The sequence below is a fragment of the Rattus norvegicus genome, chromosome X (genome assembly GCF_021556685.1).
Source record: "Rattus norvegicus strain SHRSP/BbbUtx chromosome X, alternate assembly SHRSP_T2T, whole genome shotgun sequence".
Lineage (NCBI taxonomy): Eukaryota > Metazoa > Chordata > Mammalia > Rodentia > Muridae > Rattus > Rattus norvegicus.
The window spans coordinates 105,589,683-105,616,963 of NC_141554.1; the positions used below are offsets into that span (position 1 = coordinate 105,589,683).

The 27,281-nt window shown below is 41.0% G+C and overlaps 2 protein-coding genes across 3 annotated transcripts in view; one reads left to right on the forward strand and one right to left on the reverse strand.

The window, feature by feature from the left end:
• Trmt2b (tRNA methyltransferase 2B) overlaps positions 1-27,281 on the reverse strand; it is a 126,238-nt gene that overhangs the window by 22,243 nt on the left and 76,714 nt on the right.
• Positions 472-26,834, forward strand: Arl13a (ARF like GTPase 13A). Of its 2 annotated transcripts, none has more exons than XM_087600566.1 (10): positions 472-651; positions 2,895-2,975; positions 3,342-3,412; positions 12,838-13,087; positions 14,052-14,157; positions 14,615-14,805; positions 24,155-24,338; positions 24,430-24,610; positions 26,139-26,225; positions 26,397-26,834. In XM_087600566.1, the coding sequence occupies exons 2-10, from the start codon at positions 2,917-2,919 to the stop codon at positions 26,411-26,413; spliced, it is 1,146 nt and encodes a 381-aa protein (XP_087456692.1). In that variant the 5' UTR covers positions 472-651; positions 2,895-2,916; the 3' UTR covers positions 26,414-26,834. The 2 variants fall into 2 exon arrangements, with proteins under 2 accessions (XP_087456692.1, NP_001019537.1); NM_001024366.1 differs by having other exon boundaries at positions 520-651; positions 26,464-26,834.

Genomic DNA, 27,281 nt, shown 5'->3' on the forward strand with positions numbered 1-27,281 from the left:
AGTTTGTGTCAAGTTGACATCAAACTAGCCACCACACTAAGGAAAACTAAGTGTAGAAATCTATGGACAGATGAAATACAGAGAGGCCCAGAGCAGAGGCAGCTTCTTTAGAACCTTGAATCTCACCCAGTCTGTGGAATACACAACTTAATGCACAGACTCTGAAGCCAGACTGCCTAGGTTTAAATTTTGGCCTTAGCACTGACTAGAGAACCTTTGTCAATCTACCTAAGCTTTGTGAACCTCATCTTTTAACAATAAGAATGGCAGGCCTCTTTTTGTCAGGTTGCACTAAGGATTAAGTGAATTAACATAAATAAACTATTTAAACAAGCCCAGTAAATTCTACATGTACTTTTAAAAAGAAATAAACTCTACACTGAATAAAAGTTCACTTAGTAATTATCTATAATCACACAAGGAACAGGGATGTGTTTGGTTGCTAAGAACTAAGAAGTGGTTACCATAGATATGCTAGAACCTTGACAGCCATTGTTAGAACATTGCCTACCCTTTAAGTGGACATCTGGGCTGGTTTAATCGATCCAGAAGGCTAAAAAGCTCAACAAATCTTTCTGAAATTCAACACGGCAAACATTTTTTCAGCCAAAACACCAACTTGTCGTCAGTTAAATAGTTAACCACCTCCAGGTAAGCCAAATACATAAATATCTTCACTTTATAGGCACCTCAGCTACACATACAACTTTGGTGATTTTGCTCCACCATATCCAGTAGAGGCCCCGGACATAATAACATCAGTGATTTTCTGATTGATCAGGTCTCTCCTTCTCTCTCATAGCCTGTCAGATTCCTGACTCAATATTACAGACTCTGAAACCAGACTGAGTAAGTTTGAACTGTAGTTATCCCACCTACCTCCTGAACTCTTAAAGAAAGAACCTCTATGGTGCCAGTTTGGACAAACAGAGACTAAGATCATGATAGAAAGCTCTGCAAATGATTAAGATACACGAATAGAATCCAGATTTTTAAAAATCAAATTGAAGTAGAAGGGACACTAGTGGGTAGTGGGAAAGGTGAGGGGAAGAGATTGAGAGGATCCTGGTGGGTGAGTATAAACAAAGCCTGTTATAGACATATATTAAAGTATACTGATGAAACTCATCATTTTGTACAGTTAATATAACGTAACAAAATGTATTAAAAAAGAAATCGACATGAAGATATTACCAGCCTTGTCTCAAAGGAGATAGATAGCTACTGTGGAATGAAGACACCTTGGTTCTGCCCTTTTTTTCTCTTGGTTGTATTAGCCTCATGAGCAAGACTAGAATAAAGTAGCTTTTAATCATGGGCCATATATATATATACATATATATACATATATATACATATATATACATATATATACACATATATACACATATATACATATATATATATATGCATGCAATGGTCTGATGCAAGCCAGAGCCATTCTCCAGCAAACCTTTAAGAAAGCTAATTTCTCCAGTGACCTGTACTCAAAGACAAGCTATGGGGTGTCTCTGTTTGAAAATAACCATGCTCTACGACAGGGGATGACTGGATGACTGTGCAGAACAATGTTACATCATCCACTAGTAACTGACATGCAAACCGCTCAACAAACAGTGACACAAAGCCCATGTAGGTACAAAATGACATCTTTCTTTAACCCCGCTGGTTCTTCCTGCAACTCTGGGCTCCAACAAAATTAAGAAAAGTAAATTACAGAAAAGTAAATCATAATCAGAGAGTGAAGGCTTGCTAGAATAGCTGCAGACATCAAGATGGCAATGAACTTGGTTGCACAGGTGGAGGAACTAGAACTCTCGGCAATTGCTGGCGTCAGTGTAGCATGTCATGGCCACTTTGCAAAACAGTCCAGTAGTTCTTTGAATGCTTCAACACAGGGGCCATGTATGACACAGAAATTACTCCCAGTGGTATACCCACAAGAAATGAACACATACCCACCCACTTACCCGCACACATTTATAGCAGCATTACCTTGAAGACAGTAAGTAGAAACAACCCAAATGCCCATTATCTGATAAGTAAATGAATGAAATGCGATATACCTACTATTTTTTAGGTCCTAAGAAGGAATGAAACCAGGGGTGCTGGCACATGCCTTTACTCCCAACATTCAGAATACCTTGTATATTCAAGGATATCCTGGTCTATGTAGTAAGTTCCAAGCCAGCCAGAGCTATGAAGTAAGAGTCTATCTCAGAAAATAAAAAGGATTCATACATGCTACACCATGGAATCCTGAAGCAGCTGCCTGTCTTTTACTTAGGCCATCATTTTCAAGTCAAACTGCACATTAAACTTACTTGAGAAACATATGTAACTCCCTTAGAGTCTTTGACAGTGATACACCTAGATTGGAGCTTAATACCGGTTGGTCTTCTCTAGGTGATGTCTGAGGTCCCTTCCAGCTTTTAGGAACTGGATGAAATCTATGAAAAATGGGTCAATATCACCCGTATCTTTGAAGCTGAGGCAGTAACAGAACCAAGCCCAATAGAGAAGTGTTACTTAGCGGTTCTGCAGTGGTTCTTTAAACTAAGCTGGTTCTTCTCCAATACATCATTCCACCTCTCCTTAAGACCAAATGAAAATATTCCTAGTAGTAACAAACTAGAGCTAAAGGGATAGGGTTCATGTGATTGTGTCTGTGTGGTAGGCTGCTTTAGGAACAAGTCACCCTATTTTGTGGAAAGCTACATTATTAGCACCGACTCGTCACTGGAGCTCCCCTATAGCATTTGCATCAGTAGGCTGGGTTGAATGATGCAACGGAATTCTGACAGTCAAGGCCTGTCTGTTTATCAGCATCTGTAGAATAAGAAACTGACTCAATTCCCAATCGATGTGATTTGTCATTGATTTCTGTCCTGTAGTAGTTAAGAACCAAGTTGCATCATGTTCCGACTTTTGACTGCCTGCTGGTCTCGTCAGAAGGCCACAGAAGGAAAACAAAGGTAACTTTACAACCACTTTTCTACACCCAATCTGGAATTACTTCCCACATATCTGCCTTGAGTTTCAATGAGGGACAAATGACCATGAGGCATTTGGGAAGTAATTAAACAGCAAATGCAAGATTGGGAACAGAGCTGAGAGAGCATGAGCATTCTGTATATTGAATGTATCAGGGAGGGAAAGCATCCTTGCGGGATTTGGGAGGGGTTGCCACGCCACTACCACCACCGTGATGGGGCTTTTAAAGATACATAAATTGAGACTACTGTAAGCAAAGCTTCAAACACAGAGAAAGAATAGAATCCTTTACCTTAAAAACTAAGTGGGGTTGTGGCTTTGACACATTTTTCCTTTTCCTCTTCCAGGAATGTGACTATCATTGTCATTGGCTTGGACAACTCTGGCAAAAGTCATCTTGTAGCGGCCTTTCAAAGATGTGAGAACAAAGAACAATAGTTTCTGGTGTGGGTCTGCCAGTGCTCGTTCCGTCTTAGCCATACTTCCTGGCCCTCAGTTTCTCTCCTATAAAGATAAATTCCCCAGTCTCATTAGGCGTTGACAAGCTGTTTATATAGTCTGTGTCACTTGTTCCTTTTGTAAGAAGTTCCAATTGAGAGTCCTCACATGATGTCAATTATGAATGAGCTACAATGTGTAAAACATTGGAGTCAATTTTGAGGGATCACATGTTTGGAATGCTGTCTAGTTTCAGAGCTCAATTCATGTGTAATTTGGCCTAGATACGAGACAAGTGCAGAGTAATAAAGAAGTGTAATAACACAAAACTCTGTGACAGCTGATATTGGAAGTTAGAGCTTGAGAAATGTCAGTTCAAGTATAGTACCACATCTCTAGCTTAATGTGCCTCAGTGAGTTGAGCATGATTCACCTGGGCTCCTAAACACTAAAGGACAAAAATCAATGACAGATCACATCAGTTGGGAATTAAGTCCCTCGACATTTCTAGAAGCAGTCACGTAGCATTGTAGCAATCTGCTATACTAGTTGGAAAACCCCCAACTACCTTTGAATCAATCAGAGATCAGCACAGAGTCTGGTCCATCATCCATGTTTATTGAATCAATACAGTAGTGTGGTGACATGGCTGAGATTTATATAACCTGCCAACCCTCAGCAAAGTAGAGGAAATGGTTGCCCTGACACCTGTCCATAGTCTCCTACCTGAAGTTTTGTCAGTTTCCTTGGACAACAGTGGTCTTTTGGCTGGTCTGGCTTTTTCCTCTAATTATAAGAGAGATGTAAAAGTCTAATCCTGACACGCCCCTGTTTGGTATTGCTCCACGTCTCCCCATTGTTTTTGAAGCAAACTTTACCCACCTTAGTAGCATAAAAGGTCCAGTGTGGGCTTCTGACTTCTCCCCCAGCTTCATTTCCCAAGTCTTCACACATAATACTCTAGTACAAGAAAGCAAATGCTTTGCCATTTCTCTGCCATATTTTACAGTGCTGCATTTCCTGCATTTTAACCCCTCTGTCATCTACTTAAGCAATACCCTTCAGAGCCTGGCCACAAGACAGCCCTCCTTTACTCCTTGAGCTGCATCCCTTGTTCACACCCTCTAGCGTACACTTATCCCAAGATCCTTGCAAAACTCCAACTCCACCACTAACCTTGGAACCCCATGAGAAGAAGAAATAGCTTGTTTCCTGTCTGAGTCTGTGCTGTCAATCACATAATCAGTCTGGAAATTTAAGTTCTCCACCACTCTCCTGAGCTTGTATGCTGCCTTTTCAGAACATCTCCCCCAGGTCCCAAGAGCACCTCCAAGTGCGTTTTAGTCAACACCCCAGCCTAGTATGCTCCCTTAGATGCAACACACTTGACTCCTTGTGTCTCTGAACTCTGGTGGGCAGAAGTGATCAGAAGTAAACGGTTACAGGGAAGTCGCAGAACCAGGCAGGACAAGTTACAAGATTACCGAAAAGAATGGAAACAGTTTACTAGAGCTCTACCTGCCTCAGCCCTGGATTCCCATTCAGTCTGGGTGGGGCCTGGGAACCCACAATGTGAGAACTCCCCAGGCATTTTTGATGGCCTGCCAGCTGTGGGAAGCTCTCATGTGAAATTAACCACAAGCTACTTGTTTGAGACTGGTGTCTGCTTTCCATTCTGACTCCTACAGCATAGTGGATGTAGCTTGTTTTGCATAACTTGCCTGTGCTCAGTGAATAACTTGAGGCTGCCTCATAAATGCATTGGGTTATGGTAGTGACTTTATTCACAGTGACATTCTAATGGGCACTAATGTCACATTCTGAAGGATGTCTAGGGCTACCTCTGTTCATGCAGGCTCACTTAGAGTCAATCTAGTAGGTTCCTCTATGCTCAAAATGGAATAGCTCACTTTTCTTGTCCCTGCACTGTTTGTTTTAAGATGAATGCCACAAACGTAATTGTCTAGGAAAGAAATTGCAGGCTACAAATAGTAACTTGTACAGCTATTTAAAGATACCAGCTACAAAAATAGTTTCATTATCGATGATACCATCTACTGTTTCGCATGGCATGATCATATGGGGCAAGAAACCCAAACATGAGCAAAGACATGTGCCCTAAATAAGAACATCGTATTCTGTGAGTCTCAAATCTCACTGTACATTCTATCCACCTGGATACTTAAAAAAAATATTTATTTTATATGTATGTGTGGTTTGCCTGAATGTATCGAAGTGAACCGTGTGCATGTCATGCAGTGCCAGAAGGGGGGAATAGATCCTCCTGGAAGTGAAATTACAGACAGGTTTGGGCTGCCATCAGGCTGCAGGAACCCAAGTCCACCTAGAAGACCAGCAAGTGCTCTTAACTGCTGCACCCTTTCTCGAGGCTCAGCCTGAGTGCTTTCAAAACAATTCCGGAGGAGAACAATGAGGCAGTGATCAAAGTCACCTAGGAAGCTTTCCGACCTCTTTTTTTTTCTTTTTAATGGTTACTGGGATTTTTTTTTCTCCATCTTTATTAACTTGAGTATTTCTTATTTACATTTCGATTGTTATTCCCTTTCCCGGTTTCCCGGCAAACATCCCCCTAATCCCTCCCCCTCCCCTTCCTTATGGGTGTTCCCCTCCCCACCCTCCCCCCATTGCCGCCCTCCCCCCAACAGTCTAGTTCACTGGGGGTTCAGTCTTAGCAGGACCCAGGGCTTCCCCTTCCACTGGTGCTCTTACTAGGATATTCATTGCTACCTATGAGGTCAGAGTCCAGGGTCAGTCCATGTATAGTCTTTAGGTAGTGGCTTAGCCTTCGGACCTCTTAACCCAGCATCAGGAAGCTCAGATATTTGAGTTATGTGCTCCTCATCCCCATCAGAGGATGCTGAGAGACAACCATAACTAAGTTTCATAGTTCTCAGGAGTAGTGATTCCCCAGCTTTAAAGTGCAGAAGAATCACATCAGGACCATGCTAACCATAGCCAGTGTGTCACAAACGGTCCAGATGCCTCTATTCCAGGGTTGGAGATCCTGAGATCCTGAGTCCAGGGTAAGAGTTCATAAGCATATCCATGAAATTCTGAAGCACACTACCCCAAACTACTGGGTGTTCATAAAACACCCAGTCAGGGATATGGACATGAATGAAAGTTGGAATTTTCTCTCATGGTGTTTATAACTGAAGAGAAAATAAAATTAATCCAAATTGACAAGGAATTACTTCTTGTGGCATCTAGTATCATCAGCAACAGACTGAATTATTGAAGAAATTAGCTTTAAGTAAGGCAAACAAACAAACAAACAAACAAACCCCACGAGAATAGCTTTATATTCTGACAGGAAAAAAAATAACAAAACTTTTCAAGATGCAAAAAAACTCAAAGATTTTTAAAGTATCTTTTGGAGTTTTAACCTAATCACTTCTTTTTTACTTTAATTGTTAATTTTTTAAGGTAGTAAGTACATCATTTTCCAACCTCCAAACCCTCTTTACTCTCTTATAAATTCATAGTATCTCTCTCTCTCTATATATATATATATGTATATGTATGTATATATAAATATATACATATATATATTTAAAAAGACACAATTTTTAGGGTCCTACATGAAGACCAAGCTGCACATTTGCTACAAATGTGTAGGTGGCCTAGGTAGCTATAATTAAAAAGATCATTGATTAATACAAAAACTGAAGAATCTTAATCTTATGAAACCACATTAAAGTGGCCATATTATACTCACATACAGATATAGGTGTCTATTTATAACTGTATATAAAGAAGCTTTTCCAAAAGTCTGAATCTGAAAGCATATTAGTAATTTAGCCTAATGGTGTTTCTTTCTTTCTCTCTCTCTCTCTCTCTCTTTTAAAATTCACTTTACATCCTGATCACAGCCTGTCCTCCCTGCTTTCCTCCCAGTCCTGCTCTTACAAATTTCCCTTCCCATTACTCTTTCCCCCTTTTCCTCAGAGAAGGGGAAGCTCTCCCCACCATGGGCACTAGTCCACCCTGGACATCCATTTATAGTAGGTCTAAACACATCCTCTCCCACTGAGGCCCAACCAGGAAGTCCAGTTAGGGGAAGTGGATCCAATGACAGGCAACAGAGTCAGAGACAGCCCCTGCTTTAATTTTTAGGGTCCCACATGAAGACAAAGCTGCACATTTGCTACAAATGTGTAGGTGGCCTAGGTCAAGCCCCTGCATGATCTTTGGTTGGTGGCTCAGTCTCTGTGGATCTCCATGGTCCCAGGTTAGTTGTCTTTGTTGTTCTTCTTGTGGAGTCTCTATCCCCTCCTGCTCCCTCAATCCTATCCCCCACTCTTCCAAAGGCTCTCCAAATATGCCTATTTCCATCTGCTGCCAAATAAAGTCTCTCAGGGGACAGTTATGCTAGGTTCCTGTCTGCAAGCATAGCATAGCAGAGCATCATTACCAGTGTGAGGAGTTGACTCTCTTTTATGGGATGGGTCTCTAGTTGGGGCAGTCATTGGTCAGCCATTCCCTCAGTCTCTGCGCCATCTTTATCCCTGTAAATTTTCTAGGCAGGACAAATTTTGAGTTGAAGGTTTTGTGGCTGGGTTGAAGTCCCCCTCCCTCCACTGGAAAACCCATCTGACTAAAGGAGGTGGCCACTTCAGTCTCCATATCCTCCTCCCGTAGACTCCCTGGAACATCACCCATTCCAGGTCTCCAGCTAATCCCAGAGATAACCCCCACCAATTGCCCCTCTCCCAGCCCTCCCCCACAACCCCTCTTCCCACACCTAATCCCTATCCCCATACCCCTCCTCGCCCCCCTCTACCCACTTCTCTTCCTTCACCCAGCTCTGATGACTATTTTATTTCCCCTTCAGAGTGAGGTTCATACATCATCCATTAGGGATGATCATCCCTGTTTATTACTTAGTTTCTTTGGGTCTGTGAATTGTAGTACGGTTATCTTGTACTTTATGGCTAATGTCCACTTATAAGTGAGTACATACCATCTATGTCTTTCTGGGGGTTACCTCACTCCGAATATTTTCTAGTTCCCTCCATTTGCCTGAAACTTTTATTATGTTTTTGTTTTTAATAGCTGAACAGTGTCCCATCATGTAGATGTACCACATTTTCTTTATCCATTCTCTATCCCTTCTTCAGCTGAGGAACATCAATGTTCTGGCTATTATAAATAAAGTTGCTATGAACGTAGTTGAGCAAGTGGTATAGTGGGACATCTTTTAGATATGTGCCCTGGGTCTTGGGGTGGAACTACTACCAATTTTCTGAGAAACTGCCACATTGATTTTCAAAGTGGTTGTACCAGTTTGCACTCCCACCAGCAATGGAGGAGTGTTCCTCTTTCTCCACGTCCTTGCCAGCGTGTGCCATTCTGACTGGTATAGGATGGAATCTCAGTCATTCTGATTTTCACTTCCCTGATGACTAAGGACTTTGAACATTTCTTTATGTGCTTCTCAGGCATTCAAGATTCCTCTGCTGAGAATTCTGTTTAGCTCTCTACCCTATTTTTAATTGGGTTACTAGGTTTGTTGATATGTAATTTCTTGAGTTCTTTATTAGTCCTCTGTTCAGGTGTAGGGTTGGTGAAAATCTTTTCCTATTCTGTAGGCTGTTGTTTTGTCCTATTAGTAGTGTCCTGAGCCTTGAAAAAGCTTTTGTTTCATGAGATCCCATTTATTAGCTGTTGGTCTTAGTGCCTGAGCTATTGTTGTTCTGTTTGGAAATTTGTCTCCTGTGCCAATGAGTTCAAGGTAGTTCTGCATTTTCTCTTCTTTTAGATTTAGTGTGTCCAGTTTTATGTTGAGGTCTTTGACCCACTTGGACTTAAATGTTGTACAGAGTGATAGATATGGGTATATTTGTGTTCTTCTACATGCGGACATCCAGTTAGACCAGCACCAGTTGTTTAAGATGCTTTCATTTTCCATTGTATGGTTCACGGGTGTGTAAGTTTATTTCTGGTTCTTCAATTCTATTCCATTTATCAATCTGTCTATTTTATGCCAATAACATGCAGTTTTTATTATTATTGCCCAAATACAGCTTAAAATTAGGGATGGTTTGATACTCCCAGAAGTTCTTTTATTGTACAGGATTGTTTCACCTCTCCTGGTTTTGTTTGTTTGTTGTTTATTTTTTAGTATGAAGCTGATAATTTCTCTCTCAAGGTCTGTAAGAGTTGTGTTGGACTTCTGATTGGAATTGCATAGAATCTGTATATTGCTTTTGGTAAGATGGCCATTTTCACTATGTTAATCCTACCGATGCATGAGCAAGGGAGTTCTTTCCAACTTCAGAGATCTTCCTCAGTTTCTTTCTCAAGGGACTTGAGGTCCTTGTCCTACAGATCTTTCATTTTTTGGTTAACATTACACCAAGATATTTTATATCATTTTTTGCTATTGCAAAGGATGTTGTTTCCTTAACTGATTCTTTATGTTGTTCTTTTTGTTTCTAATTTATTGATTTCAGTCCTGAGTTTGATTATGTCCTGCCATCAACTCCTCTTGAGTATGTTTGCTTTTTTTCTAGAGCTTTCAGGTGTACACTTAAATTGCTAGTATGAAAACTAATTTTTTTTATGAAGATGCTTAGTGCTATGAACTTTCCTCTTAGCACTGCTTTTGTCTATCATAAGTTTGGGTATGTTGTTTGTTTGGGTAAGTTTGTTTTCATTGAACTCTAGAAAGTCTTTTTTTAGAAAATCTTAATTTTCTTATTTCTTCCCTGACCCAGTAATCACTGAGTAGAGAGTTGTTCAGTTTCCATGAGTTCATAGCTTTTTCTCTCGTTTCTGCTGTTGTTAATGTCCAGCCTTAATCCATGGTGGCCTCATAAAATACAATTTTTTTTTGTATCTGTTGAGGCTTGCTTTGTGACTGACTATATGATCAATTTGGGAGAAAGTTCTGTGAGGTGCTGAGAAGAACATATATTCATTTGTGTTTGGGTGAAAGACTGTAGAAAAATGTTAGGTCCATTTGATTCATAACCTCTGTTAGTTTCATAATTTTTCCATTTAGTTTCTGTCTCAATGACCTGTCCATTGGTAAGAGAGGTGTGGGAATTGATGTGTGGTTTAAGCTTCGGTAATGTTTCTTTTATGAATGTGTGTGCCCTTGCATTTGAGGCATGTATGTTCAGAACTGAGATGTCATCTTGGTAGATTTTTTTCCTTTGATGAATATGAAGTGTTCCTTCCCATCTCTTTTAATTAATCTTGGTTGAAAATCAATTGTATTAAGTTTTAGAATGGCTACTCCATTGTTTCTTGGGTCCATTTGCTTGGAAAACTTTTTCCAGCCCTTTACCCTGAGGTTTATCTTTGTTACTGAGGTATGTTTCTCATATGCAGCAGAATAATGGATCCTGTTTTCCCATCCAATTTGTTAGCCTGTGTTTTTTAATTGGGGAATTGAGTCCATTGATGTTGAAAATATCTATGACCAATGATAGTCAATTCCTGTTATTTTTATGGTGGTGGTAGTGTGCGTGTGTGTGTTCGTGTTTGTATGTGCTTCCCTCGGTTTTTGTTTTTGTTTTTGTTTTGCTGGTGTGGAATTATTTCCTGAGTTTTCTTGTATGCAGTTAACATCCTTGGGTTAGAGTTTTCCTCCAAGTATTTTCTGTAGGGCTGGATTTATGAATGGATATTGTTTAAATTTGTTTCCCCACCACCACCTTGGAATATCTTATTTTCTCCATCTATGGTGATTGAGAGTTTTGCTGGGTATAGGAGTATAGGTTGGTGTCTTTGGTTTCTTAGAGGCTGTAAGACATCTGTCCGAGCCCTTCTAGCTTTAGAATCTCTGTTGAGAAGTCAGGCATAATTCTGATAGAACTTTGTGTGCTACCTGGCCTTTTTCCCTTACCATTTTATTATTTTTTGTTCTGTACATTTAGTATTTTGATTATTATGTGATGGGCAAATTTTCTTTTCTGGTCCAATCTAATTGGTGTTTTATAAGCTTCTTGTATGTTTATAGGCATCTTTTTCTTTAGGTTGGGGAAATTTTCTTCTATGATTTTGTTGAAAACATTTTTCTGGGCCTTGGAGCTGAAACTCTTCACCTTCTTCTACTCGAGTCTATTATTCTTAGGTTAGGTCTTTTAAATTTTTTTTCTTTTTTTCTTTTTTTTTTTTTCCGGAGCTGGGGACCGAACCCAGGGCCTTGCGCTTGCTAGGCAAGCGCTCTACCACTGAGCTAAATCCCCAACCCCTTAGGTTAGGTCTTTTGACGGTATCCCAGATTTCCTGGACATTTTGTGTCAGAAGTTTTTTAGATTTAACATTTTCTTTGACTGTTGTATCAATTTATTCTACTGTATCTTGTACGTCTGAGATTCTCTCTTCCACCTCTTCTATTCTGTTGGTTTTGCTTGTGTCTGTTCTATTTCCAGGATTCCCTCAGTTTGTGTTTTCTTTATTGCCTCTATTTCCATTTTCAGGTTTTGATCAGTTTTATTTCCTTCACCTGTTTAATTGTATTGTACTGCATTTCTTTTAGGGATTAATTGGCTTCTTCTTTCAAGGCCTCTACCTGTTTGCTTGTATTTTCCTGTATTTCTTTGAGGGATTTACTCATTTCTTCTTTAAAGGCATCTATCATCTTTATAAGGTTGGATTTAAGGACTTTTTAGGCTTCGGTTGTGTTAGGATATCCAGGGGCTTGCTGTAATAGAGTATCTTTGTTCAATTTATGACTTTAATGTGTGTTATATAGTAATGGTAAACACAGGGGTGGATAACACTTTATACAGACTTTATAAGGATGGTGTGAGGGATGTTTTTCTACAATAAACAAGATCTAAATTGGTATTTTGTGGGTGGGGGGAGGTATGGACCAAGCCCAGAAGGGTAGAGAGAATGGCAATTTGTGAATAGCTCAGGAAAAGGTAGTCTATAACATGCATGTAGGCTGGGGTATCTTGGATAGAAACCAGGTCCACTGTGGTTACCATTCAGTTTACTCACTGAAGGCATAAAGCCAGGAAGGGTAGCATAGGAAAACTAGTGATTTAGAAAGAAGCATTGTGTTAGGCATGGTGGTCCATGCCTTTAATTCCATCATTCAGGAAGAAGAGGCAGTAGGATCTCTCTGAGTTCTAGGACAGCCTGGTCTACAGAGTGAAATCCAGGACAGTTAGAACTATACAGCCAGTGAAACCTTGTCTAACACACACATACACACACACACACACACACACACACACACACACACACACACACACACACATGCAAACGCACCAAAGAACCAGAAAGATGTATCCATGATTATGAGCAGGCAGGCAGGCTGCTTTAGTAGGATTTCTGAGAGCAGGTTCTGCAAAAGGATGAACAAATTTTTCTAACTAAATTTTTGCCACACTGTGGTCATTTCTTCTCTCCTTCCATTTGTAGTAATTCCTAGCAAGATGCACAGTGAAATGAGACCAACACAAACAACACTTCTACTAGATGATTATCAAGTATCTGTCTATGACCTAACTGGAGACCTAAAGGGCCGTGAAAAATGGCCAAACTACTATGCTGAGGCACATGGGCTTGTTTTCGTCGTGGATTCTAGTGACATAGCACGTATACAGGAAGTGAAGATCATCTTAACTCGCCTAATGTTTGACAAAAGGGTATCAGGGAAACCCATCTTAATGTAAGTTTCTGCCTTTGGGGCCTGCTTTCCCTTAACAAATTTGTGTCATGGAAAAGGTATAGAAATGAAGGGCATCTTTTGTCAGAAGGTTCTAGATCTCTTTAGGCTCGATGAGATGAAAAGATTCAGTTCACTGGTGACTGTTTGCAAGAGCCACATTTTACCACGCACAGCCATGTGGGACATGATACCTAATTGTATAAACGAATTCTGAACCTTCAGCAAAGAGAACTAGTATCTAGATCTCTTATCCCCAACCCTGGACTCTTCCTGAAGACTTTAACTGAACTTGCTCGGGTTTGAGTCTCTGACCCTGAAACTTGATGGCTGAGAGTAAACCCTCTTTTGTACAATCAGTTCCAATGCATTCCTCCCCCAGTTGGTTGCTCAAGACTATGTAACTGGTACTCATTTTGTGGCAGAGATGATTCCAGTAGCCTGTCACTGCTCCCCCCTCCAACTTCCCTTTTTGCCATGCTCATTTCTCATTAGCAACCCTAACTAGAATATGAACAGAGCTTCAGAGATGTAAAACCTCTACATCTCTTCATATCCCAATTAGTGGTTGTAATTAAAGTATTACTTATGATATAAAGGAAGTGGAAAATGACCCCTGGGGTTATCTTGTAATCAAATGATTTGCACTACTTTTTCCATTGAAAGTTAGCTAAGAAACTGTCTAGCACATCTCACTGGGTAAGCTCAGCTCCTGAACTTCTAGCATTTATACTGCCGTTAGTGCTACCCTATTCCATTTTTTGTTTGCTTTTTGTTTATTTATTTGAATTTTTTGTTTGTTTGTTTGAGACAGGGTCTCAAAATGTAGACCAGGCTGGCCGGTAACATAGAGTTTCACCTGCCTCCCAAGTGCTGGCACTAACATCATGTACCACCACGCTGAGCCTTTCCCTTCCCTTTGACTTTACCCTGGCTTTATTCTTCTTATCGTTATGCCCTGTTCTAGCCTGGCAAACAAACAAGACAAGAAGGATGCACTTTTGCCTTGTGATATCATTGAGTATCTCCTTCTGGAAAGACTAGTGAATGAGACTAAGTCTATGTGCCGAGTGGTAAGTGTAAGCATCATCTGGTTTCCTTTCCTCTAGGTCCTGGCTAATGTAACCAGGGCCATGTCTATTAGCTTGGGGTCAAACTTTCTCTCCATAACAGGCAACATCTGCAGTGATTATTTATAACTTAAGAATGACAACAAATATTATGCTCTGCCTTCAAAGCCATTCTGTATGATTTTAATATCCCCATCTTATAGATAAGAAAGCTAAGCAGCCAAAGGATTTTGTAAACTTGCTTAAGGTCACACAGTGAAGGTACAGGCATTTTATTATTAGAGGGCTTCTACGCTCTTCCTCTGCTTTCTCAGATGTAAATGCTGAGTATCTCTTTGAAGTCAAGAACTCACTTAGGCACAGTACAACTACCTCTGTTATTTTAATGACAGTCATCAGGCCTTTAGGCATCAAAGGTCCAGGGATTCAGGTCTGAGATCTTCTTTTCTATTTCTTATAGGAGCCATGCTCAACCATAAGAAACCTTCCAAAGAGGCACCAACAGCCAATAGTTATAGGGCTGCGCTGGCTATTAGCTGCCATTGGGGATCGATATGATGAGCTGTGCACTCGACATCAAACACCTAGTATGAGCAACATCTCAAGCTCCAAGAACATCAGAGGCTGTGGAGAAAGATGCTCATCAGACAGGTACTGAGTTCATTTCACTAGCTTTACTGATAAGAAGAGAAGTGGGAGTCAGTCTTCAACATGACTCACAAGTTCTGAGTGGTTTGTACTCTGGGCATCAAGTCTTTCAAAATCTGATGGCCCAAGTGGACTATGGCAATGCCCACCAACATTGCAAGGACACTAGTAGTCCTGGCACAACATCAGTAGTCACTTGAGTGGGATGAAAGGCATATAGGTTAAAAAAAAGGTACCCTGTGCACAGGGTCCCAAGAAAAGGTGGGGCAGGCCCTTCTGGTTGCTGCCCTCACAGAGAGCTGACACCCAGCCCGGAGGAGTGACTTCAGGCCTGAGACCAGAGGTAAGATCAACTTTTCTGCTCCAAGTGACCTACCTGTTGGACTCAGAATACACAAAGGCAAAATTCCTCTGGAACAAGACACCTCAGGTTTCTAGCTGGAGCCCGAACCTCGTTGATCCCGGCCCACAGCTCCCCGCACGCAAACCTTGTGGGAGAGAAAGCTCATCGCCAAGACAGGTGGGCACTCCTGAGACTGCAGGGCAGGAGAGACCGCCAGTACTGCCCACCCTTGCCCACATCCCTGGCCCAAGAGGAAACTGTAGAGGGTCTCTGGGAACAGGAAGATAGGGGCATTCAATCTGCAGGTCCCCTACAGTCCAGACCATGACTGGATCTGAAGGGACCCACTCAAACAGCTCCCTGGGAGGGAGGGAGACCTAGACCTTCAGAGGGGCAGACATGCCTGCCCACATTTTTTACTCTAGAGGAAAACACCTAGCGCCATTTGGGCCCCCTGCACACAGGGTCCTGAGAAAAGATGGGGTAGGCCCTTCTGGTTGCTGCCCTTACTGAGAGCTGAAACGCATCCCCCGAGGAGCAACTTCAGGCCCAAGACCAGAGGTAAGAGCAACTTTTCTGTTCCAAGTGACATGCCTGGTGGACTCAGGACACATGCCCACAGGAACAGCTGAAGACAAGTAGACAGGAAAGACTACACACCTGAAAGCAGAACACTCTGTTCCCATAACTGGCTGAAAGAAAACAGGAAAAGAGGTCTACAGCACTCCTGACACACAGAAATATAGGACGGTCTAGCCACTGTTAGAAATAGCAGAACAAGGTAACACCAGAGAAAACCTGATGGCAAGAGGCAACCACAGAAACCCAAGCAACAGAAACCAAGACTATATGGCATCATTGGAGCCCAATTCTCCCACCAAAGCAAACACTGAATATCCAAACACACCAGAAAAGCAAGATCTAGATTTTAAATGACATTTGATCATGATGATGGACGACTTCAAGAAAGACATAAAGAACTCCCTTAGAGAAATGCAGGAAAACATAAATAAACAAGTAGAAGCCTACAGAGAGGAATCACAAAAATCCCTGAAAGAATTACAGGAAAAAAACAATCAAACAGGTGACTGAATTAAAAATGGAAATAGAAGCAATAAAGAAAGCACAAAGGGAGACAACCCTGGATATAGAAAACCAAAGGAAGAGACAAGGAGTCGTAGATACAAGCATCACCAAAAGAATACAAGAGATAGAAGAGAGAATCTCAGGAGCAGAAGATTCCATAGAAATCGACTCAACTGTCAAAGATAATGTAAAACAGAAAAAGTTACTGGCCCAAAACATACAGGAAATGCAGGACACAATGAGATCAAACCTCAGGATAATACATATAGAAGAGAGTGAAGACTCCCAGCTCAAAGGACCAGTAAATATCTTCAACAAAATCATAGAAGAAAACTTCCCTAACATAAAAAAGAGATGCCCATAAACATACAAGAAGCCTACAGAACTCCAAAAAGATTAGACCAGAAAAGAAATTCCTCCCGTCACATAATAGTCAAAACACCAAATGCACAAAACAAAGAAAGAATATAAAAAGCAGTAAGGGAAAAAGGTCAAGTAACATATAAAGGCAGACCTATCAGAATCACACCAGACTTCTCACCAGAGACTATGAAAGCCAGAAGATCCTGGACAGATGTCATACAAACCCTAAGAGAACACAAATGCCATCCCAGGTTACTATATCCAGCAAAACTCTCAATTAACATAGATGGAGAAACCAAGATACCCCAGGACAAAACCAAAGTTACACAATATCTTTCTACAAATCCAGCCCTACAAAGGATAATAAATGGTAAAGCAGAACACAAGGAGGCAAGCTACACCCTAGAAAAAGCAAGAAACTAATCATTTTGCAACAAAACAAAGACAAGCACACAAACACAAATTATAATCCAAACACAAATATAACAGGAAGCAACAATCACTATTCCTTAATATCTCAACAACAATGGACTCAATTCCCCAATAAAAAGACACAGACTAACAAACTGGATAAGCAATGAGGACACAGCATTTTGCTGCCTACAGGAAACACACCTCAGAGACAAAGACAGACACTACCTCAGAGTAAAAGGCTGGAAAACAACTTTCTAAGCAAATGGTCTGAAGAACCAAGCTGGAGTTGCCATTCTAATATCGAATAAAATTGATTTTCAACCAAATATCATCAAAAAAGATAAGGAAGGACATTTCATATTCATCAAAGAAAAAATCCACAAAGATGAACTCTCAATCCTAAATATCTATGCTCCAAATACAAGGGCACCTACATACATAAAAGAAACCTTACTAAAGCTCAAAGCACACATTTTACCTCACACAATAATAGTAGGAGATTTCAACACCCCACTCTCATCAGTGGACAGACCATGGAAACAGAAATTAAACAGAGACATAGACAGACTGAGAGAAGTCATGAACCAAATGGACTTAACAGATATTTATAGAACATTCTATCCTAAAACAAAAGGATATACCTTCTTCTCACCACCTCATGGTATTTTCTCCAAAATTGACCACATAATCGGTCATAAAACAGGCCTCAACAGATACAGAAAGATAGAAATAATCCCATGCATCCTATCAGACCACCACGAGCTAAAGCTGGACTTCAATAAAAATAAGGAAAGAACGACCACATATACATAGAGGTTGAACAATGTTCTACTCAATGATAACCTGGTCAAGGAAGAAATAAAGAAAGAAATTAAAGACTTCTTAAAATTTAATGAAAATGAAGGTACAACATACCCAACCTTATGGGACACAATGAAAGCTGTACTAAGAGGAAAACTCATAGCTCTGAGTGCCTGCAGAAAGAAACAGGAGAGAACATATATCAGCAGCTTGACAGCACACCTAAAAGCTCTAGAACAAAAAGAAGCAAATACACCCAGGAGAAGTAGAAGGCAGGAAATAATCAAACTCAGAGCTGAAATCAACCAAGTAGAAACAAAAAGGATTATACAAAGAATCAATAGAACCAAAAGCTGGTTCTTTGAGAAAATCAACAAGATAGATAAACCCTTAGCCAGACAAATGAGAGGACACAGAGAGTGTGTCCAAATTAACAAAATCAGAAATGAAAAGGGAGACATAACTACAGAATCAGAGGAAATTCAAAAAACTCATCAGATCCTACTACAAAAGCCTATATTCAACAAAACTTGAAAATCTGCAGGAAACGGATAATTTCCTAGACAGATACCAGGTACCAAAGTTAAATCAGGAACAGATAAACCATTTAAACAACCCCATAACTCCTAAAGAAATAGAAGCACTCATTAAAGGTCTCCCAACCAAAAAGAGCCCAGGTCCAGATGGGTTTAGTGCAGAATTCTATCAGACCTTCAAGAAGACCTCATACCAACACTATCCAAACTATTACACACAATTGAAAGAGATGGAACGCTACTGAATTCCTTCTATGAAGCCACAATTACTCTTATACCTAAACCACACAAAGACCCAACAAAGAAAGAGAACTTCAGACCAATTTCCCTTATGAATATCGACGCAAAAATACTCAATAAAATTCTTGCAAACCGAATCCAAGAGCACATCAAAACAATCATCCATCATGATTAAGTAGGCTTCATCCCAGGCATCCAGGGATGGTTTAATATACGGAAAACCATCAACGTGATCCATTATATAAACAAACTGAAAGAACAAAACCACATGATCATTTCATTAGATGCTGAGAAAGCATTTGACAAAATTCAACATCCCTTCATGATAAAAGTCCTGGAAAGATCAGGAATTCAAGACCCATACCTAAACATAGTAAAAGCCATATACAGCAAACCAGTAGCTAATATTAAACTAAATCGAGAGACACTTTAAGCAATCCCAGTAAAATCAGGGACTAGACAAGACTGCCCACTCTCTCCCTACTTATTCAATATAGTTCTCGAAGTCCTAGCCAGAGCAATCAGACAACAAAAGGAGGTCAAGGGGATACAGATCCGAAAAGAACAAGTCAAAATATCACTATTTGCAGATGGTATGATAGTATATTTAAGTGATCCCAAAATTTCCACCAGAGTACTCCTAAAGCTGATAAACACCTTCAGCAAAATAGCTGTGTATAAAATTAACTCAAATAAATCAGTAGCCTTCCTCTACACAAAAGAGAATCAAGCCAAGAAAGAAATTAGGGAAACGATACCATTCATAATAGTCCCAAATAATATAAAATACCTCAGTGTGACTTTAACCAAGCAAGTGAAAGATCTGTATGATAAGAACTTCAAGCCTCTGAAGGAAGAAATTGAACAAGACCTCAGAAGATGGAAAGATCTCCCACACTCATGGATTGGCAGGATTAATATAGTAAAAATGGCCATTTTACCAAAAGCGATCTACAGATTCAATGCAATCCCCATCAAAATACCAATCCAATTCTTCAGAGAGTTAGACAGAACAATTTGCAAATTCATCTGGAATAACAAAAACCCAGGATAGCTAAAACTCTCCTCAACAATAAAAGGACTTCAGGGGGAATCACTATCTCTGAACTCAAGCAGTATTACAGAGCAATAGTGATAAAAACTGCATGGTATTGGTACAGAGACAGACAGATAGACCAATGGAACAGAATTGAAGACCCAGAAATGAACCCACACACCTACGGTCACTTGATTTTTGACAAAGGAGATGAAACCATCCAATGGAAAAAGATAGCATTTTCAGCATATGGTGCTGGTTCAACTGGAGGGCAACATGTAGAAGAATGCAGATCGATCCATGCTTATCACCCTGTACAAAGCTTAAGTCCAAGTGGATCAAGGACCTCCATATTAAATCAAATATACTCAAACTAATAGAAGAAAAAGTGGGAAAGCATCTCGAACACATGGGCACTGGAGAAAATTTCCTGAACAAAACACCAATGGCTTATGCTCTAAGATCAAGAATCGACAAATGGGACCTCATAAAACTGCAAAGCTTCTGTAAGGCAAGGGACAAAATGGCAACCAACAGATTGGGAAAAGATCTTTACCAATCCTACAACTGATAGAGGGCTTATATCCAAAATATACAAAGAACTCAAGAAGTTAGACCGCAGGGAGACAAATAACCCTATTAAAAAATGGGGTTCAACAGAAGGCAGGAGGCGGTGTCGAAGACTGGAGTTGTCTTGGGCTCCATGGTTCTCATCAGGCTCTAGAAATTGATACTTTGTACCAAAGATAGGCCAGCCTGTGGCGAGCCTCTGCCATCCTAGCGCTAGAACTGACTGGGTTCAGCATTCCAGCTAACTGTGACTGCAAAAGAGGTGTGTTCGCCATTGTATCCTCTGCAACATAGTGACAGCTGAAGCACACAGAACTGTTTTCCTACGTCTCCTGCCGATGGAGGAGCGTGCACCGGGTGTAGCACAAAGCGGACATTGGGGGTTGGTGATTAGCATCAGCCCGAGGAGAGGGTACACCCCATCTCAGGTGTGACTTCAGCCAGCTTCTAAACCCATACACAGGTTAAAGTTCATAGGGACAGACAGACAACTTTGCCTTTTCTTAAAGCGCTCCATCCAATGAAGGAACGAGCAGCATTTGCATCCCTTGGGAAAGAACTTCCGGAGTAAGGCAGAGAGAAAACAAACCTTCCATCGTAGTCCCCCGGACGAAGGGGAACAAAATGCTACCTAATCTCTGAGAACAGAGCAAAGACCTTTTGTAGGAAAGCAATCACTGGTATCGAGATACAAAGAAGTCAGCTCTGGGAGTGGTAGCAGCAGCAGGAACAGGGCATGAAGTGAGAGAGAGAGAGAGAGAGATCTTGTGGGTTCACGTCGGTCAGACAGGACCTTAGAGCGGATGCCCAAGCCACTGACAGGAGTAAGTGGTACTGAACTAAATCTCGTGTGTAGCACGCAGATCAGATGGATGGAAGTTTTTCTCTTGTTGAATTTCACTCATTCTTCTTTCACGAATGAATGATTCCGAGGCCTCTGCCACACTCCGGGAAAACTTGTGTGACTGCCTTTTTTTTAAAAGTGTGTGTCTGGTCACTTATTTCTCTAAAACTATCTCCTTGTCTGGCAATCAGTCGGCCTTCTCTTGTATACTTGTCCTAGCACATTATGTACGTGGGAAATGTCAACAGACGTGAAGGAGACCAGAAAAATTGGTGAATATTGAAAAATGTGCGTTTGGGCTTCACATGTTTAACTTTTTTTTTCTAAAGAAAAAAGTTGCATGAATGAAATAAACAACAACCTCTGTATACAGTTATACAGTATCTGTAAAAAAAAAAAAGGCCTGTTTTGATTTCTTGCTTCTACGACACACGAACTAGAATTCAATGTGCGCGTGGCAAACACTACCATGCTGCATTCTGGGTACCGAGGACCTTGTCTAACCGTACGTTGCCATGAATTAGCCCTGCCGCCTTTCTTCTCAAGGATCAAAACCAGTTTGATTTGGGAATGCGCCCCTCCCAGTGGAATTGGAGGTGCGTCCTTCCCGTGTCGTTTGTAGATATTGCCTGTGTATTCCATTTAAAACCATAATCTAGTTTGTAAAAGAGAGGATGCCGCATGTAAATAAAGCTTTGACAACAAAAAAAAATGGGGTTCAGAGCCAAACAAAGAATTCACAGCTGAGGAATGCTGAATGGCTGAGAAGCACCTAAAGAAATGTTCAACGTCTTTAGTCATCAGGGAAATGCAAATCAAAACAACCCTGAGATTCCACCTCACACCAGTCAGAATGGCTAAAATCAAAAACTCCAGTGACAGCAGATGCTGGCAAGAATGTGGAGAAAGAGGAACACTCCTCCATTGTTGGTGGGACTGCAGACTGGTACAACCACTCTGGAAATCAGTCTGGAGGTTCCTCAGAAAATTGGACATTGCACTACCTGAGGACCCAGCTATACCTCTCTTGGGCATATACCCAAAAGATGCTCCAACATAACAAAGACACATGCTCCACTATGTTCATAGCAGCCTTATTTATAATAGGCAGAAGCTGGAAAGAACCCAGATGCCCTTCAACAGAGGAATGGATACAGAAAATGTGGTACATCTACACAATGGAATTCTACTCCACTATCAAAAACAATGACTTTATGAAATTCATAGGCAAATGGTTGGAACTGGAAAATATCCTGACTGAGGTAACCCAATCACAGAAAATCACACATGGTATGCACTCATTGATAAGTGGATATTAGCCCAAATGCTCGAATTACCCTAGATGCACAGAACACATGAAACTCAAGAAGGATGACTAAAATGCAAATGTGTCATTCCTTCTTTAAAAGAGGAACAAGAATACCCTTGGGAGGGAATAGGGAGGCAAAATTTAGAACAGAGGGTGAAGGAACACCCATGCAGAGCTTGCTCCACATGTGTCCCATACATATACAGCCACCAAACTAGATAAAATGGATGAAGCAAAGAAGTGCAGACTGACAGGAACCGGATGTAGATCGCTCCTGAGAGACACAGCCAGAATACAGCAAATCCATAGGCGAATGCCAGCAGCAAACCACTGAACTAAGAACGGGACCCCCGTTGAAGGAATCAGAGAAAGGACTGAAAGAGCTTGAAGGGGCTTGAGACCCCATATGAACAACAATGCCAAGCAACCAGAGCTTCCAGGGACTAAGCCACTACCTAAAGACTATACATGGACTGACCCTGGACTCTGACCTCATAGGTAGCAATGAATAGCCTAGTAAGATCACCAGTGGAAGGGGAAGCCCTTGATCCTGCCAAGGCTGGACCCCCAGTGAACATGATTGTTGTGGGGAGGGCAATAATGGGGAGAGGATGGGGAGAGGAACACATACAGAAGGGGAGGGGGAGGGGCTGGGGGATGTTTGCCTAGAAACCGGGAAAGGTAATAATAATTGAAATGTAAATAAGAAATACCCAAGTTAATAAAGATAGAGAATAAAAAAAAGGTAAAGCCAACCAAGCAACCAACAGTAAGGCTTCTTGAAAATGGGGCTTCTATTATCTGTGTTGCCATGTGTAAGACAGAGGAAACAGGAGCCCCTTAAGAAGTCTGTCTTAATTAGGGTTTTATTACTGTGAAGGGACACCATGACCAATGAAACTTTTATAAAGTCAAACATTTTAAAATTAACTATTTATTTCATTTTTACAATCCAATCGCTGCCCATCCCTGTCCCCCCTGACCCTCACCTATTTCCCTTCCCTTCTCCTCCAAGAGGGTGCCCCCCCCCATATACTCCCACCTAGGTGCATCAAGTCTCTGCATGGTTCAGTGCATCCTGTTGAGGCTGGCTTACAGTTTCAGTGGTTTAGTCCATTATCATCATGGCAGGAAGCATGGTAGCATGCAGGCAGACATGGTGCTTGAGGAGCCTAGAATTATACTCCTAGAGCCAAAGGCAGTCAGGAAGAGACTGGCTTCTGCAGGTTGCCAGCAAGATGGTCTCTTCTGCACTGGGTGGAGTTTGAGCATTGGAGGACCCCTCAAAGCCCATCCCCACCGTGAGGCTACATCTACTTCAACAAGGCTATACCTCATAACAGTGCTACTCCTTGGGCCAAGAATTCAAACGCATGGGTCTAGAGGGGCCATACCTAATCAAACAACCACATCGCCTATTGACAATATTCTAAAGATAAATATTCCACAGCTGCTGCAAATTCCCAGCCTCCAGTTCTCTGCTCAGCCTAGTCATGGAATGATAGGAAAGGACAGAAATGTTAATATATATATATATATATATAATAAAAGAGAAGGTGATGAGGGTTCTGAGAAATCAAAGGCCTAAATGTCTTCTTGCTATTTTGTTACTTGCCCTGACCAAAGCCGTATGGAAATGGATAGGGTAGTGGCCGCATTGGATAAAGGAGCTTGAATGCAGGGGATATAGCTCAGTGGCAGAGCGCTTGCCTCGTGCATGAAATGTCCTGAATTCATTCCCCAGTACCAAAAACAAGAAGAAAAAAAATCTTGAAATATGTCTGTTTTTTTTTCTTTCAAATGTTCTTAGCTTATCTACCAGAGGAGTGGGTGTGGTCAGAAACAACCACAGACAGCATTTTGAGAAAAGACAACACCTAGAGCATAGACAGCATGTAGAGCAAAGACATTTTGAGAAAAGACAGCATTTTGAGTCAAGACAGCACTTAATTCAACGCTCACTGGATGCTAGGCCCCTAAAGCCAATTTTGCAGGTAAATAGCTTTGTAAACACCATTGCCCGTGGTCAGTAATTGAACTCTTGAGAATTAACTGACAATTTCCCTCTTTCTTCCTGGTATACAGAAAGATGGTTTTCGAATAAGACCCAAAAAGAATATGTCAGTAACATTTGCTCTGGACGTAATCATGGAGGAAGGTGAATGTTCTCGGAAGATTGGAGCTCCAAATATCAGTAAGCCTTGCAATAGTCAGTGTTATGATACAAAGACTCCAGCTCCATCTGCTGATGCCAATCTTTTTAAAGGTAATATTGAATCATTAGTTACAGAAAAAAAAAGTTATATAGACCTTCCTCTATATTTTCTACAATAGCATTCCTTTTTTTTTTTTTTGGTTCTCTTTTTTGGAGCTGGGGACCGAACCCAGGGCCTTGCGCTTCCTAGGCAAGCGCTCTACCACTGAGCTAAATCCCCAACCCCTACAGTAGCATTCCTATTTTAAGAAGTAAACTCATTTCTCACATTATGGTCTGTTGTTGGGAGAGGTAGGGGACAAAGTTGTTGACCATCTTCTGACAGGCCAGCATTGATGCCCTAGTATTAGTCGACACAAGATCGTTTGATGCCTACAGTGATAACTTAATGTTTATGCTTGCCAATGGTGGAAATACATATTGGAATAACCTTTAGGGAGTATATGTTGCCTGTCCCTCTCTTCCACTCCTTTTCTCAATATTATTAAGAACTTTAAAAATGAAGCTCAAGAGATGGCTCAGTGATTAAGAGCACTCGTTGCTCATGTAGAAGACCCAGGTTCTGATTTTGGCAACCATGGGATCTTATGCCCTCTTCTTACTTCACAAGTATGAATGTGGCGCACATATACATATACATACATACATACATACATACATACACACACACACACACACACACACACACACACACGGGAAAGATTCACACACATTAAAATAAAATAAATCTAAAATGGAAGCCATCCAAACTACTAGTCTCACTTCTTAGATGTCTACAGAGATAATTACAGAAATACACAAAAGTATAATAAAGACTATTTAAATTACAACATTCAATAGAAAGAGCTAAATGTTGTAAACAATGTAAACGTCCAGTGACAGGGATAGTCAAATAAATTATGATGCATCCACACTATGGAGACAATAGCATTGCTAATGATAGGGAACTGGGGAAATGAGGTTTAACATGTCTTCTATGACAGCATGAAAACCCGAGTTCGGATACTCTGCATTCACATAAAAGCTGCATTCCTTGGTATACTCCTGTAACCCTAGCACTGGGACAGGAGCAGTAGAGAAAGAACATCTGGAGCTCCTTAGGCTACCCAGCCTAGCTGCTCAGTGAGAGAGCCTGTCTCAAAAATCAAACAAAAACCAGCCAATCTAACAAACAAACAAGTGAACAAAAACCAAAAACTTAGAGTCAACCCCTGGCCTCCTTATACACATAAACACAAATACATACACATAGACTATACACACACAGAAAGTTAAATGCTAATGATGATTTCCATTTATTGACACGGAAAGTCTTCCATCACTTGAAATATTATATATTGACTGTCAACTGTCAATAGTCACATCACCTTTGGCTGAGTTCTTATGCATACATTTGAGGGACATACTCGTGGCCAAAGCCACTAATGAGAAAAGGGCACAGCTCTTAGGGTAAGGGGTGAGGATGAAAGTTGAGTAGAAGGAAAACTGTAGAAAATAAAGCATGATTTTTCTAGACATCAGCTACTTCTCCTAAATCTTTATCTAAAATCAAAACTCATTTTCATTTCTATAACCTTAGCCCGGAGACCCAAAAAGAGAATAGAAACCTGGGACACTGAAGAAATGTTTTTGGAAGACCCTCGTGGAGAAGCCTTCCGTTCCTGTGGTTAGTACTCCTTAAATAGTCAAAGAATGCACATGGTTGGAATGGAGGGTGAGGGTCCTAGAGGGCCCTTGGAAACTGGCCAACACCCTCCTACCCCAAGTAGTCTGGGAAAGAATAGAAACCCAGCATTGGCTTCACTTGTAAAATGGGCTGTTTTCTTTCTCTGATTAGACTTAACAGACTACTAAAGAGTAAACAGAGGGACAGCAAAATAACCATTCCCTCTACCACCTTATAGTAACTGGGCACAGCTCCAGAAGCAGCAGGAACACCCAGTCTTTGTATTTCACTGGATAACACCTCTGCAGTCCACGAACAAGTTCACCTATCTAACATCACATCCCTGAGAACCATTGTTTCTGCACACCAGTAAGTTCATCCATACTCACCGAGTGCCTCAGGAAGTTAGGTGCTGTCCATCTGAGCAAAGAACAACAGAGACTTCCCATTTGTAATGAGATGCTCCTGACAAAGCTTATGGATCAAGTGTCGTGCACAACTGAAAATGAGCCTTAGACGAACAGGGTTACTTTAGAATCACACGTTTCTCGTTACGGTTCTCGGGTATAAAGGGCCTGGCAAAATAAATAAGAATGATGCTCTACTCAATCATTTCCCTTTTGTTTGTTTGTTTGTTTTGTTGTTTTCTTTTGTTTTGTTTGTTACACCTCCCAAACCAGGTCTGTTTTAACTACCTAGCTACTGTCTGGGAAACCACATTGCTTTGCTAGCCTTTCAGAAATAGCAACTGCAGCCTCTTGACATATGTGTGGATCTCTACTCCTCTGCCTGGGTGCTGCAGCTAGGATCATGGTGGTTGCTTAAGATTGTTACTTCATCTTCATTATGGGCTCCTTTTACGGAGCGCTTTCTGGATACCAGGCACAGTGCTAACTGTTTCCCATCTATTGTTATATTCTCAACCTTCCTGGGCACGTATTACACTTAGCATCATTCCCAGATGAGGATACTGTAAAAAGCAGAGCAAGGAATGGAATCCAAACCCTACATAGCTAGAGCTACCTTGGGTCCAAAAGATCCACAATACGCCTTTCT